This window comes from Ceratotherium simum, chromosome 21 (genome assembly GCF_057802395.1).
Source record: "Ceratotherium simum simum isolate JZ-2026a chromosome 21, ASM5780239v1, whole genome shotgun sequence".
NCBI classification, from domain to species: Eukaryota; Metazoa; Chordata; class Mammalia; order Perissodactyla; family Rhinocerotidae; genus Ceratotherium; species Ceratotherium simum.
The window spans coordinates 14058744-14072389 of record NC_141920.1 but is presented as its reverse complement, the minus strand read 5'-3'; the positions used below and the strand labels follow the sequence as shown (position 1 = coordinate 14072389).

At 37.0% G+C, this 13646-nt stretch overlaps 1 protein-coding gene across 12 annotated transcripts in view; it reads left to right on the top strand.

Moving 5' to 3' along the window:
* NCOA3 (nuclear receptor coactivator 3) overlaps window positions 1-13646 on the top strand; it is a 126216-nt gene that overhangs the window by 82235 nt on the left and 30335 nt on the right. For all 12 annotated transcript variants that reach the window (XM_087445147.1, XM_087445145.1, XM_087445142.1 and 9 more), the window contains one exon: window positions 13247-13351. In XM_087445147.1, coding sequence (XP_087301273.1) covers window positions 13263-13351 — 89 coding nt within the window. In that variant the 5' untranslated portion in view covers window positions 13247-13262. The remainder of the gene's footprint in view (window positions 1-13246; window positions 13352-13646) is intronic.

Here is a 13646-nt window from a genome sequence, read left to right as displayed (position 1 = left end):
TCGAGGAGTAGTCATCACATTTTTCACTGCCATGTACTCATAGTTCAAAACAAAACAAAAACACCACTTGTTTCCCACTTAGGATTGTCATTGATAAAGCAGCAAAATTTGCTCATTTCATTAAATTTTGACTCTTGAGTACTGTAGTTTTAATATTCTGTGTAGTGAGAATGGAAAATATGCAGAAACCACTTCTGCCTATCAAATTATGACGGTTGTCTTGGGGAAAAGCGCTTGTGCAATTAATTGGCTTGTGCACCAAACTGGCCACTTTTTTCATGGAATACCATTTTTACTTGAAGAACGACTGACAACCTATAGTTGTTGAAACTTGGGTATTTGGCAGACAGTTCTTGAAATTGAACAAGGTGAACCTATCACTTCAAGGAAAACATCTGATGGTGTTTGTTGACAGTGATAAAATTTGAGTTTTCAAGTGAAAATTATAATGTTCCTTAATTTGAATCTGCTACCATGAATGTGACAGAAGACTTTTTGGGTGAGATGGGTGGTGATATTAATGAATGTAGAGTTTTTGATATTGTATCAATATTTGAAAATCTGCTTAATCAGTGAACCAATATTATCTAAATGACTGTGTTACAAAATCACGCGTGGGTAAAAGATTTGTTCAGGGTGCGTGTTAGGTCAGTGTATTTTTTTTTTTTTTTTTTTTTTTTGGTGAGGAAGATCAGCCCTGAGCTAACATCTGTGCTAATCCTCCTCTTTTTGCTGAGGAAGACGGGTTCTGAGCTAACATCTATTGCCAATCCTTCTCCTTTTTTTTTTTTCCCTCAAAGCCCCAGGAGATAGTTGTATGTCATAGTTGCACATCCTTCTAGTTGCTGTACATGGGATGCGGCCTCAACATGGCCGGAGAACCGCTAAGCCACGGGGCCAGCCCTAGGTCAGTGTATTTTAATGTAACAGCGTGAAAGTTCATTGATATGGTTTCAGATTTCACTTTACAACTAACATTTAAACTACCACTTGTTAAGTTTTAGCATAATATCAAGGAAAAATATTTACAGTTATTTGTAAAAGGCTGTTGAAATAATCCTTCCTTTTACAAGTACATGTCTCTTTGAGGCTGGATTTTCTTCATATGTTTAATCAAAATAACCTATTGCAACAGATTGAATGGAGAAGTAGACAGGAGAATCCAGCTGTGTTCTGTTAAGTCAGACATAAGATTTGTAAAAATGTAAAACAGTGCCACCTCTCTCACTGAATTGTTTTGTTTCAGGAAAGTTATTTTTCTTAAAATTGTTTATGTTAACATAATGTGCTTACTTTAAAAGGAATTAATATTTCAAATATTTCTAAGTTTTAATTTCTTTTTTTTTTTTTTTCCCGAGGAAGATCAGCCCTGAGCTAACGTCCATGCCAGTCCTCCTCTTTTTGCTGAGGAAGACTGGCTCTGAGCTAACATCTATTGCCAATCCTCTTCCTTTTTCCCCCCAAAGCCGCAGCAGATAGTTGTATGTCATAGTTGCACATCCTTCTAGTTGCTGTATGTGGGACGCGGCCTCAGCATGGCCAGACAAGCGGTGCATTGGTGTGTGCTCAGGATCCGAACCCGGGCTGCCAGTAGCGGAGTGCGTGCACTTAACCGCTAAGCCACGGGGCTGGCCCCTAAGTTTTAATTTCTAATATGGTAAATATTGATGGATACAACTCACATAACGAAAAGTTTTTGGGGTTCCCAGTTGTTACGGGGTAAAGGAATCCTGATATCAAAAAGATTGAGAACCACTGATCTAGTGAAATTGGTTGGAACTCCAGAAGCGTTTGCCTTTAAACTTTCACCTTGCTTGTGTATATTTGTTGTCTTGTAGCACATCCAATTCCTGTGTCTGTTTTGTCCTGCTTAAACATGAAATGGGCCTGAGCTGACCAGTAAAGTCTGGCCAGTTTCAAGGACACGTAGTTGTTGTTAACCTGAATCTCTCTCTTTTAGTAGTAAGAACCAGATTGACTGCAGACGTTTAGGACTGTGAACAGCTGTATAACATTATGTGCTCTGTCTCTACTCAGTTCTGCTTTTGAATCACAGATCAGTCATTAATTTTCAGTGGAGACCTTTTATAGCACAAAATACATTTTGTGATTCTGTACTTACTAGTTTGTCATCAGCTTGTTGAAGGCAAAAACATTGTCTGTTTTGATCCACAGTTCATCCCAAGCACATAATGTAGGGAATGCTATCTCCTTTGTCTTTGTAGACAACCCACCCAGTATGTTGAAGAGTGACCACTTTAAGACACTTGCTGAAGTGGGTTTTGGTTTTAACCAGTTTGTCGAATGAGTAGTTTTACAAGAATTCGTAAGTAAATTTTGCCTCAAACGGTCTCTAACAGTAAGGTGCCCCCAGCTTCATTTACTAAACATGCATCAGCAAGTTTTGTGAAATACAGAAAGAAGCTCTTTAAAGTCATGAATCATGAAACTGACATTTGAACAGCAACAAAAAAACCAAACTGTTTTATTTTAAATTATTTGAGTGATGCTCTTTTTATCCTATTCCTCAGTAATTTATATTTTTCCTTGCTGCAGATTACTTCCCTGGGACAATCATGACATAGAGGCACAACTTTTTAGCGCCACATAGTACAGTAGCTGTATTTTGGAGGGGTGGAGGGAGGAGTTGAGGTTTTTTGTTCAATTTAGGTTTTGTTCAGTTTGTTCAATTTTGATGCTTTTAAACATTTCTACGAGTGCTAGTCCACCCTCCAACAGGTAAATGATGTTAAGAGTGCTTTCTTGTTTTCTTTTTGGACTTTGATATATATGCTCTCATTCATTATTTGTATTATTGTCATCCTGAAATCAATAATGACTTTTGGAGATTATTTGAAGAGATAAATTCTGCTGTTAGACATGTAATTTCTAGGGCTAAATGGAAATATTTTTAAAGAAAGAATTCTTTTGAATTTAAGTTTAGGCTAGGAGTGGAACTATAATCACTGAAGAGTAACAAGCTGTGAGGTCAGAAAAGAAAAAAAAGAATGGAAATAGCAAGGGCTGAGCCACAGACTAACCTGCAGTAAAGATGATGACCCATTCAGGAAGTCTTATGAGTCAGACTTGCCATGTCGTGTTGCTCAAGTTAGAGACCATCTGCTCCAACCTCTTTGCTTTTAGAGAAGGAAATCTAGCGAAGATGTGTTTTTCCCTTGATAGATCTTAACTCTCTCTCTCTCCCCCCCACCTTCAGTACCTTTTCTTTGAAAAATTGAGTGCTTTATCAAGTTTCACATTTCCACATTGTTAATTTTTGTAATGTTAGTGTCACAGATAAACCCATTGTAGCTTCTTTATGTTTTTGGTAATGGTGGACAGGGCTAATTTAAGTGTTGTGGGGGAAATGTCTGTCACTTTAAATTGTTTACTCTGCAGGCACTCCGGTTTAGGAGAATCTGTCCTGCAGTTGACCCAGGCTACCATTCCCTGTATCATTCATTGCTTGCTGGGTGCCAGTTTCTGTAGCAGTTTTGCTGCTCTCAGCCATTGGTTACCAGGTGGCTAATGTCATCAGCTCTTAAGTTTTAACATTTCTTCTAATATCTTTCTTTCTTCTCTGAGGCAGATAGAAAGAATGGATTAGGCGAGAATGGGGCACATGCTGTGATCATCTCTCCTTTACATCTTTATTGCTTATTAATTAAATTCATATCAGATTTTACTTCTGCTCTGTACAGAAATAACCCTCTAACACCCCTCTAACTCCCCACTGTTTATCTTTATCCAGCACTTTACCACTTTTAGCCCCTCAAGGGGGCTAAAAACTTGGTTTCTCTCTTCTTCCCTTTCTTTCTCTGCTGCTTATATTTTCATTATGTGGCAAGGGACAACCTTAGGTGTAAATAACACTTTTGATGTAGAGATATTTACATCTTTCAAAGAAAAATTAAACCACAAATCCAGAAGTAAAAAGAAAATGTAAAAAAGAACCAGCACTGTGTGCCTTACCTAGTACCTTTGAAGGTACTTGGATCTCCTCTTCAGAATCTTCTAAAATGTGCCTACTTATTCTTTAATTCTACTGGCTTATCTTAAGAGTACATATATTTATGCCAATAGTTTTACTCTATTTTTATAGGTGTATGTTAGCTACTAGCTACAACTCACCACACTATTTCAGTGGAAAAGTGTTTTTTTTGTGAGGAAGATCAGCCCTGAGCTAACACCTATGCCAGTCCTCCTCTTTTCTACTGAGAAAGACTGGCCCTGGGCTAACATCCATGTCCATCTTCCTCCACTTTATATGGGACGCTGCCACAGCATGGCTTGACAAATGATGCGTCGGTGCGCGCCCGGGATCCAAACCCGGGACCCGAACCCGGGACCGCCACAGCGGAGCGCACGTACTTAACCACTATGCCACGGGGTAGTATTTTGAATTCCAGTCAGTTATCTATGAGTTGAGAATAGCCTGAATAGTTCTGGCTAATTTGTTATTTGTCTGAATCTTTTTAATTTGTTGCCGTGTGGGATATTTGTAGCCATTTTTTTTTCCAAATACAATTAGAGTGAAATTAGTGTAGTTGAACATGCATCTTTATTCCTGATATTGTGTACCTTGGAAGGATCACCATTATTCCCCACGTGAGTTGCTTGCTTTGTATTGCTTTTCATCCTCACAAGAAACATATGAATACGTGAGATGTGATTGTCCCCAGTTTTTACAGATGATAAGCTTTTTACGGGTGACAAAAGTTTACCCTTTAGTGAAATTGAGATTCTACTGTCAAGTTTGATTCCTGCAAAGTCCCATTGTCTTTTATTGTATCATAGTGAATCAGCTGAAGGATTTAAACCCTTGAGTTTTGTTTTGATAGGCAGCTTGAAGCCACTGTATTTTTGGAGTGGGAATACTCAAATGAAACAAGACATGCCAGAAAGAAGCAAGAATGTTCTACAATGTATTTACACTGCTGCGCTCCCCCCACCCCAAGAATCTTCTCTGTAGTTTAGGAAGATGGTAGAATTGGCCGTCAGTACAGCTAATAGAATGAGGAGGAAAAGGAGAACTGCAGTTGGGAAAAGGGAATGGTAGTGGTGATAGTAAAGGAGAAAGAGGAAGGAGTTGGCAATAAAATAGTCTCATACAAGTTTTTATAGTGATTTGAATGTTGCAGTGTAGAAAGTGGAGACAGACAAGTGCACAAGAGTAGAGTGTAGTGTGTAATGTTGTAATGAAAGTATGAGAGGTGCGTTAGGATAAACAAGGGAGACCTTCTTCTAGTTGGGGGAGTTGGGAATGGTTTCTCCAGAGGTGACAGTTGAGCTTGATCTTGAAGGATGAGTAGGAGTATTCTAGGTAGAAGATAGATGAAGGGGAAATTTAAAAAGAAATTAATGACTTAAGGTTAAAAACAAAATTGGAAATATTTCAATGATCATCCTTTGTCAAAAGCTCTGTTAGCGTAGGTCGTTTGGGCGGCTGCTGATCGTGATGGTGGTGGTGCTGGTGGGGGTGGTGGAATGATGTGATGAGGAAAGAAGTATGACTGATAGTGTGTTGTTGAGAATGAAGCTGAAATCAGGTTTATGAAGCTCAAGTTTAGGTCTGTTCTTGTGTATGAAGTAGATTCATTGCATTAAATTGTAGGAGTCAGTGTAACCTTTAAAACAACTAAAGAATTACCCGGCTTTTTAGCATGCTGTCAGGAGAGGGTAATTTCATTTAGATGGAATTGGTTTGCTTAACTCCCTCTGCATAGAGTATATCTGTGAACTTCTTCAGCTTGGTTGTTCATGTAGCTGTTGAGAAGTCTCTTGGCAACAAGCTTCCGGTTGCAACCAGCACCTGCTCTGCTGATTGGTATACCCAGTTCTGGTACTAGAGCCTCGGGGGAGTTTGTGTTTGAATTTGACTTCATCAGGTTTAAACCGGAGCATAAATGTGAAGAGGCTTTGGGGTCAGCCTGTTGATTGAGAATGAAAAAGGCAAGACATACAAAGGGAGAAGAGAGAATGAAACCTTGTGGATAAAATAGCTGTTAATTTACATTTGGATGCTTTTCAGCTCAACTTATATATTAAAAATAGGATATTTTACTTTATTGCTTTCTGCTACCCCCTTTCCAAGTTTGCTGGCATTATAAACTAAAAATAGAGGAAAAGAATGACCAAGGTAGTTATTGTAGACACTACTTATGTGCTTTTTCTCTTTTTTAGAAAAACTGTAGGCTGGTAGGTTTTTCCTATGAGCTGTGTTCCCACTTTATACAGTGCCTTCATTTTAACACTTAGCAAATTATGTTGTTATAATTGTTTATGTTTTCCTCTTCTGCTAGTCTGAGAGTTCTAGCAGTGTGTGGTGTCATTCATCTCTGTCTCCTGGACCTACCATGGTTCTGCGTATGCAAGTGCTTGAGCTGAAAAGGAATTAAATTGAAAAATGGATTGCATTAGGTGGTTTATACTTTATCCTGCTAAACATAACAGGTTATCAGCCACAGAACAAAAGGATATTGCCAGTTAGCTTTTATTTGAAACTATCCTTCTCTTTTCCCTCCTCTTTGTCTCCTTTCAGCTCTTATTTTTACCAGGGTTGAATTAAAACATAAAGGTAGGAGATATTCATTGGAAGAGTCATCCAACTGATGAGGAAGCTTTCATGGTGGTTCCATGTTGATGGACTTTTCTCCTCCCCTGCCTCTCCAAGTTCCCTAAACATACACAGGTTATAGTTCGTTCAGTTCTTTCCTCCGTGGTGCTGGTTCTCTTGGAGCTGTTTGACAGATGGAAATAAAACCTTTAATTTGGTATTTTAGAAAATATAATCTTGTAGGATTAAGCCTTTGGACTGACTAGTGGTGACTATATACTAAATTGTCTTGAGTAAGAGTGTCAGTTTGGAACCTGAGTTTTGGGTAGTGCCTGTATGGATGAATGTATCAAATTTTTCCCAAGGGCAATTTTTTTTTTCTTCTAATTGGCTTGAACAAGTCTCTGTTTTTACATAGTGCTTCAAGCAGTTTTCAATAAATCAATTCATATCCATAGTTGTTTGAAAAATTTCCTTAAGTTACTGTGATTCTCAGGAGACACCCAGAAACACCCCCTAATTAGCGTATTTAATCATACCTTGTTAAGTCAGGCAAACCTGCCTGACGAATAAACTAAATTACTGGTGGGATAGTCAAAAGTTCTTGGCCCCAGCATTTAATCTTAGAAAACCCAAGAATAAAAATACTTGACTATTTTAGGATGTAGTTTGTGCTTTTCTAGTCTCAGGTTTTTTTCTTGCTGTGTGAGCCACTGATTGCTCGTCTCAAGTGGAAGTAAGGGTCGTGGTTAACAGGCCACCTCAGGGGGCAGTTGATCCGGCGTCTTGTGGAGTGACGGTTAGTATTCAGGGGCTTGAGGGGAGTAGCAGCAGTCAGTACCTGCTGAGCTTGAGCAGCTCCTTGCCCCTGTCCCTAAGCCTGCACGCCCTCAGCCCTGGGTGCACTGACTTCTCAGTGTTCCCATGGACGAGCTGAGTGATGTTCTGGCTAACTGGCTGGAGGTGGTGTGATTCAACAGTGTAAACGGTTTATTATTGGGGGGGGATAAAATGCCCAAGGAACATTTGATACATATTTTGTTGGTTATAAAGTCTGAAAATATTATAGTCCCAGTGCTGCCATCCAGTATCTGTATATGATCTAGTAGGAAGTTGTTTAGCTATTTTCTTATCTGTAAAATGGGAATAATAATACCTACCTTGGAGAATTGTTGTGAGAAATTACACAGAATATGTGATATGGCCAGCACTGTACTACCACAAAAATTATCCCCTTCTCTCTCCCTTATTAATTTAGGCAAAGGAAAAAAAAAATATATTTTTTGTTGAGGAAGATTAGCCCGCAGCTAACATCTATTGCCAGTCTTCCTCTACTTTATATGGGTTGCTACCACAGCACGGCTGATGAGTGGTGTAGGTCCGCACCTGGGATCCAAACCTGTGAACCGAGGCTGGAGTGGACTGCGCTGAACTTAACCACTAGGCTGCGGGGCTAGCCCCCAAAGTAAAATATTTTAGTTGGTCTCTGCCAATTAAGATTTACTGGGTAACCTATCTCCTCCCCATTTTGGCATGACAGGCTTTTCTTAGCTGCCCCCCCACCCTGGCAACCTCTTGCTTGCTTAATAGATACTAGCATTGTTGATTGATATCTTTTCCTTTTGGACAGGGAATACTTCCTGTATCCTTGTCCATCTGGCTAGTTTGTTTACATAATGAAGATTTCCCCTCCTGTCTTAATGGCAAATAACCAAAAGGAAAGCTAGTTAATGCTGCTAAGCCATATATTAACTTTTTCATGGCTTTTGAGCTGGCAGGTATCATTTGTTGCTGCTTTTTACCTGAATTAGACTTCAGGAATGTTCATTTTCTAGCAATTTATTGTATTCTGTGCATGTGTAAGCTTAAACATGTACCATAGCTTGATTGTTATGTATAGAAAGGCCTATAGTATTTATATGAGAGAGTCTATCCAGTTGCTGTAAGATTCGTGCTCTTTTTAAATCTATTTAATCATGGACCTACTTCTCACTTTTCCAAGTAACCTAGGAATAGGTGACGTGAGATTTTCATGGCACTGCAAGTTATTCTAAATTGCTGCTCTTCCCTGTTTGAAGTAACTGCATAGAATATCTTGCTTAAGTGTAATCTTACCTTAGTGTGCATTGTCATATTCATTTTTTTTTATTTTGTCACATTAACTTAAGTAGTATAGCATAGAACTCTTCAGTAGAAGCATTTCAGACAAGGAAAATAATTGTAAAAATGGTTCAAGGATCTAGACGGTTGAGTTCACATTGAAAGATTGAATATATTTTGGGTCTTTGGATTCTGATTCAATGAAAGTTCTTCACTCTAGTCCTTTTCTATACTGTGGTGTTAGGGGTTTGAAAAGATTTGAAAATCTGTGATTGGATTGTGTTCTACCTGGAAGTGCAGTTGAGATGTATCTCCAGGGTAACAATCACTTCGGGGACACCTCTTACTTAGCAACTTCAAAATATGTGTATGTACCTCACTATATTGGATTTATGACATGATTTCAAGAGTACAGATTACTTGGGGGACAGGTATATATTGTGATCCTAATTTCGTTTCTACTCAGTTCTATAGATGATAATGTTTGATTGTAGAGAGTCAGAATTTAGAAGGGGCTCAATATTAATAGACTGTCTTATAATCAAAGATACTGTGAGACTGTTGGGCTGTATTATTTCCCCGTTGAATATAAATTTTACCAACTCCATATATCCTCCAAACTAGATGGGTTATAATTTAAGATGTAAAAATGTGGGGCCGGCCTGGTGGCATAGTGGTTAAGTTCATGCATTCTGCTTTGGCGGCCCAGGGTCCGCTGGTTTGGATCCTGGGCGCGAACCTACTCACCGCTCATCAAGCCATGCTGAGGTGGTGTCCCACATAGGAGAACTAGAAGGACCTACAACTAGGATATACAACTATGTACTGGGCTTTGGGGAGAAAAAAGAAAAAGAGGAAGATTGGCAACAGATGTTAGCTCAGGGCCAATCTTCCTAAAAAAAAAAAAAAGATGTAAAAATGTAAGCTGTACAGTTACTGCTCTGTGTTTCTTAACCTTTTAGAACTCTGGGGGAAATTATGATCTACTCATGGGCCTGGTACATGCTCCATTCCCCTCTCCCACCCTAATTCTTGACTACTGATGAAAATGGTCTAAACAGATTTAGTGAGTATATGCTAGGCATTTACCTTTCATACCTTAGAGTAATTTCCCCAGCCAGATAACATATCCTCCCAGATATGTATAGTTTTCAGTTCGTCTCTGCCAGTGAGAAGCAGACAACAGACCTGGCAAGTAAAACAAATGCTATTTATTATTTTTTATGTTTATAGCTAAGATTAATACCAAATAAATAGAAAACTGTCCATAAAGTGTTTGTCATAGTCATTTGTGCTTAGGAATTATTATTAGTTATTATATATGCTGAAACTATTTTTTGGGGGCAGAAATAGTTATATTTTTTCTCATGTTGGACATTTTCTTTAGCCTAATGAAATTTAGGACATGTATTTGCTCTACTTTGATTTTTGTTGTATGGTATTTTGTCGTTCACCCTTGGACATCATGTGGTCTTTTAGGTATTGTACAGTAAATGTGGTACCAAGTTTTGTCCATATGTAAGTAAGAACTAGAAAAGAAACCTGTCAAACCTGTTCCTAAGAAAATGAAATGAGAAATATTTTATATCTTAATTATACCTTCATGTTAGATAAGCACCCCATTACTATGGTTTTAAATTAGGATTTTGTATTAGTACATTTCTGGATAATTACCTCTATTACTAGAGATCACTGGACTCTGTGAAAAAGTAGATTTGGTAGAACGTAGATTGCACAGTCATATGCACATTATAGCTTGTTCTGCCAGATTAAGAGAAAGAGCCACATGTGTATATGGACATAAGTAGACATATTTAAGTTTCTCTATATGCACATAAACATTGTTTTAACATGAATGACATGTATACATTTCTGGTTTAGACTGATAATTGTGATTATTGATTTCTTTCATACTAAGAGATTGTCATGGTTTTGATGCTCTATTGATGTAAGTTATGCCTCTAAAATTCATTTTGGTGACATCCTGTATCAACCATAGAAGTAAAAATTTAAAAAGTTTAAAGTAGACTTTGAAGTTTTATATAGATCATCAGAATGAAGGAAGTTCTAAAATATGACTCAAGTTGATTGTTCCCTTTATTTATTCAATTTATATTCAAGACATAGTTATTGACCTCCTGTTATATGCTGGGTACCTTAAACTGTACTGGAGATTCAGCTTATATTTAATAGCAAAGTAAGAAGATAATACTGAGAATATAGAATAATGTCTTTCAAGTTCGAGAAATGCTATTATTTATTAAATAGTTTGCCATTCAATTTTGGGAATTCAGCTAGTGTTTAACATCAAAGTAAGGAAATAATATCTAGAATGTGGAATAAATTATATTTTTGAAATAAAGAAATGTTACTACTCACTGGATAGTTTGCCACTCAATTTAAAAACCTGTGAATGAAACAAATATAAAACCTGTTGTATTGAGATGTAGCTAAAATTATTCTACTTCTATACTTAAGGAATCACTTTTTCTTTCTCTCTTTTTTTTTTTTAATAATTTTATTAATTTATTTTTTTCCCCCAACTATCTTTTGCCCAGTAGATAGTTGTATGTCATAGCTGCACATCCTTCTAGTTGCTGTATGTGGGACGTGGCCTCAGCATGGCCGGAGAAGTGGTGCGTCGGTGCGCGCCCGGGATCTGAACCTGGGCGACCAGCAGCAGAGCGCGAGCACTTAACCACTAAGCCACGGGGCCGGCCCTTTTTTTATTTTTAAATATGAAAATTGGAAATTAAAACCAAACATACTTTTACAACTTTTTATTTGGAAATAATTTTAAACTTAAAACAAAGTCACAAGAAAAAGACTAGTACAAAGAATTTAAAAATTTCTCCCCCGCCAACATTCACCCAGTGTCAACATTTTGCCACCCTTCCTTCTTCCCCTCTCTCTCCTTCCTTCCTCTTGTTCATTTCTCACTCACCTACTTATAATATCTACAATTCCCCTCCTCCCGTAGAAGGGTCATTTGCATACATAATGGCCCTTTTGCCCTAAATTCTAGGAATAGGGATAATCTCTTTAAATAACCACAGTACAGAAATCAACTTTGGTAAATTTAACATTGATAAAACACTTCTATCTGTTGTCCATATTTTGATAAAATACTTCTGTCTGTTGTCCATATTTTAGTTTTGTCAGTTGATCCAATAATGTTCTTCATAGCATTTCCCCCCTCTAGTATAGGATCAGATATTGCATTTAATTGTCATTTCTCTTCAGCTTCCTTTAATGTGGAATATTTACAGACTTTGTCTTTTATGGAATTGCCATTTTTGAAGAATACGGTATTCCTGGCATTGTGGGATCTGAGTATGCTTTAAAATCATAATATTGAACCACTATTAATCACAGTGGTTTTTTCTCTTTCATTTTAACTTACGTTGTGAGAAACAAAACAAAACAAAACACCAAGTCTTTAAAACATCTCAGCTTTTCAGCCTTTACATTTTACTACCAAAATTATAGGTAGAGTGAATTTTGTTGGTATTTAATTTGACAGTGTCAAAATCTAGAACTCCTGATTAATGGTCATGTGATTTTGGTTTTTTAAAAGCTACATATTTTAAGTTTGGTCAGAATCTAGTGTGAAATTTTGCAGTTTTATTAATTTCTCTCTCTTCCTGGTAGTATTGTGCCACCTAGTGGAAATTTATGTCCTTCAATACACGTCTCAGAATCTAGATGGAATGCAAAATGCATTTTAACGTATTAAGAAACAATAGTTTGGAATATTTGAATTTCTTGGTTGACTTGGAATTATTTAGAGCAATGATCGTCTTCTGAAACAAGAATTCAGAACAAATAAAAGTCTTAGTAAGTGAAGGCTTAGTAGATGTCTTAAAATTATGAGCTACTGAGTGTTATAAATCTGCTTTTTACCCAAGAAAAAATACCCTACATTTATTTTCTTTATCTATGGAACTTTAACCAAAGCATATTATATTTCCATCAGTTAATATTAAAATAATTGTTGCTATGGGAATCTTGTCAAAATCTCCCTTTTCCCCTGGAGTCTTAGTGTTGTACCTCTACTTTCTAAGCAGAATATATTGGAGTTTCCATGTTATTTACACAATCTAGGTTTATTTTGAAGTAACAGAGGAAAAACACATTGTATGATAAATATTAATTGAATGGTCTACAGGAAAAAATGTGCTACCTTGAAAATAGCCTGAAAATAATTTAGCCTTTATCATTTACCAAATGACAAGGTAAGCTCTTATTTGTGCTGACTTGGATATAAATAAAATTTAGGATTTTATCAGTCGGAGAGTTGGTGATCTCTTTTCTTATTATTAAACATGAAGAAGATGCCTTAATCTTTGTAAGATATGCAATGTACACGTTTTTAGTAGGACTTGAGAAACATTTCTCTCTTGGGGTTGGACATTCTGCATAATTAAACTGAGGTTGTCTTCAAAATAGTCATTTGTGGTTAAAAATATTGAGAATTATCTAATCATTTAGGGAAAGTAGTCTGAATTACAAGATGCAGGTCATTCAAGCGTATGACACCTTTATAGAGTAACGAATATTTTATAATGTTTTTATCTTATTCTGTCTTAGTTGCTGATGTATATTCATGATGAGTGGATTAGGAGAAAACTCCTTGGATCCACTGGCCCCTGATTCACGAAAACGAAAACTGCCGTGTGATACCCCAGGACAAAGGTAGGAATTTATTTCCTGATGCTTCACCAAGGTCTCCCTCCTCCTACCTTAATTTTTTTGGTTTAAGATAACATTTCAACTTTCTGTTATTTACATTCTCTGGTTAGATTTTTTTGTTTTTGTCTTTGCTTAAATAATATGATTTTGCTTTGTTGTAAGTAGAGTGGTACAGTGATGAGATGGACATCCTTATGATGTAATAGAAGCTTTATTACCGATTCAGATAGAACCAAGAATATACTAACAGTCTGTGATACTGTAAGAAGCATGTCTCAATGGAAGAGATAAGAGTTAG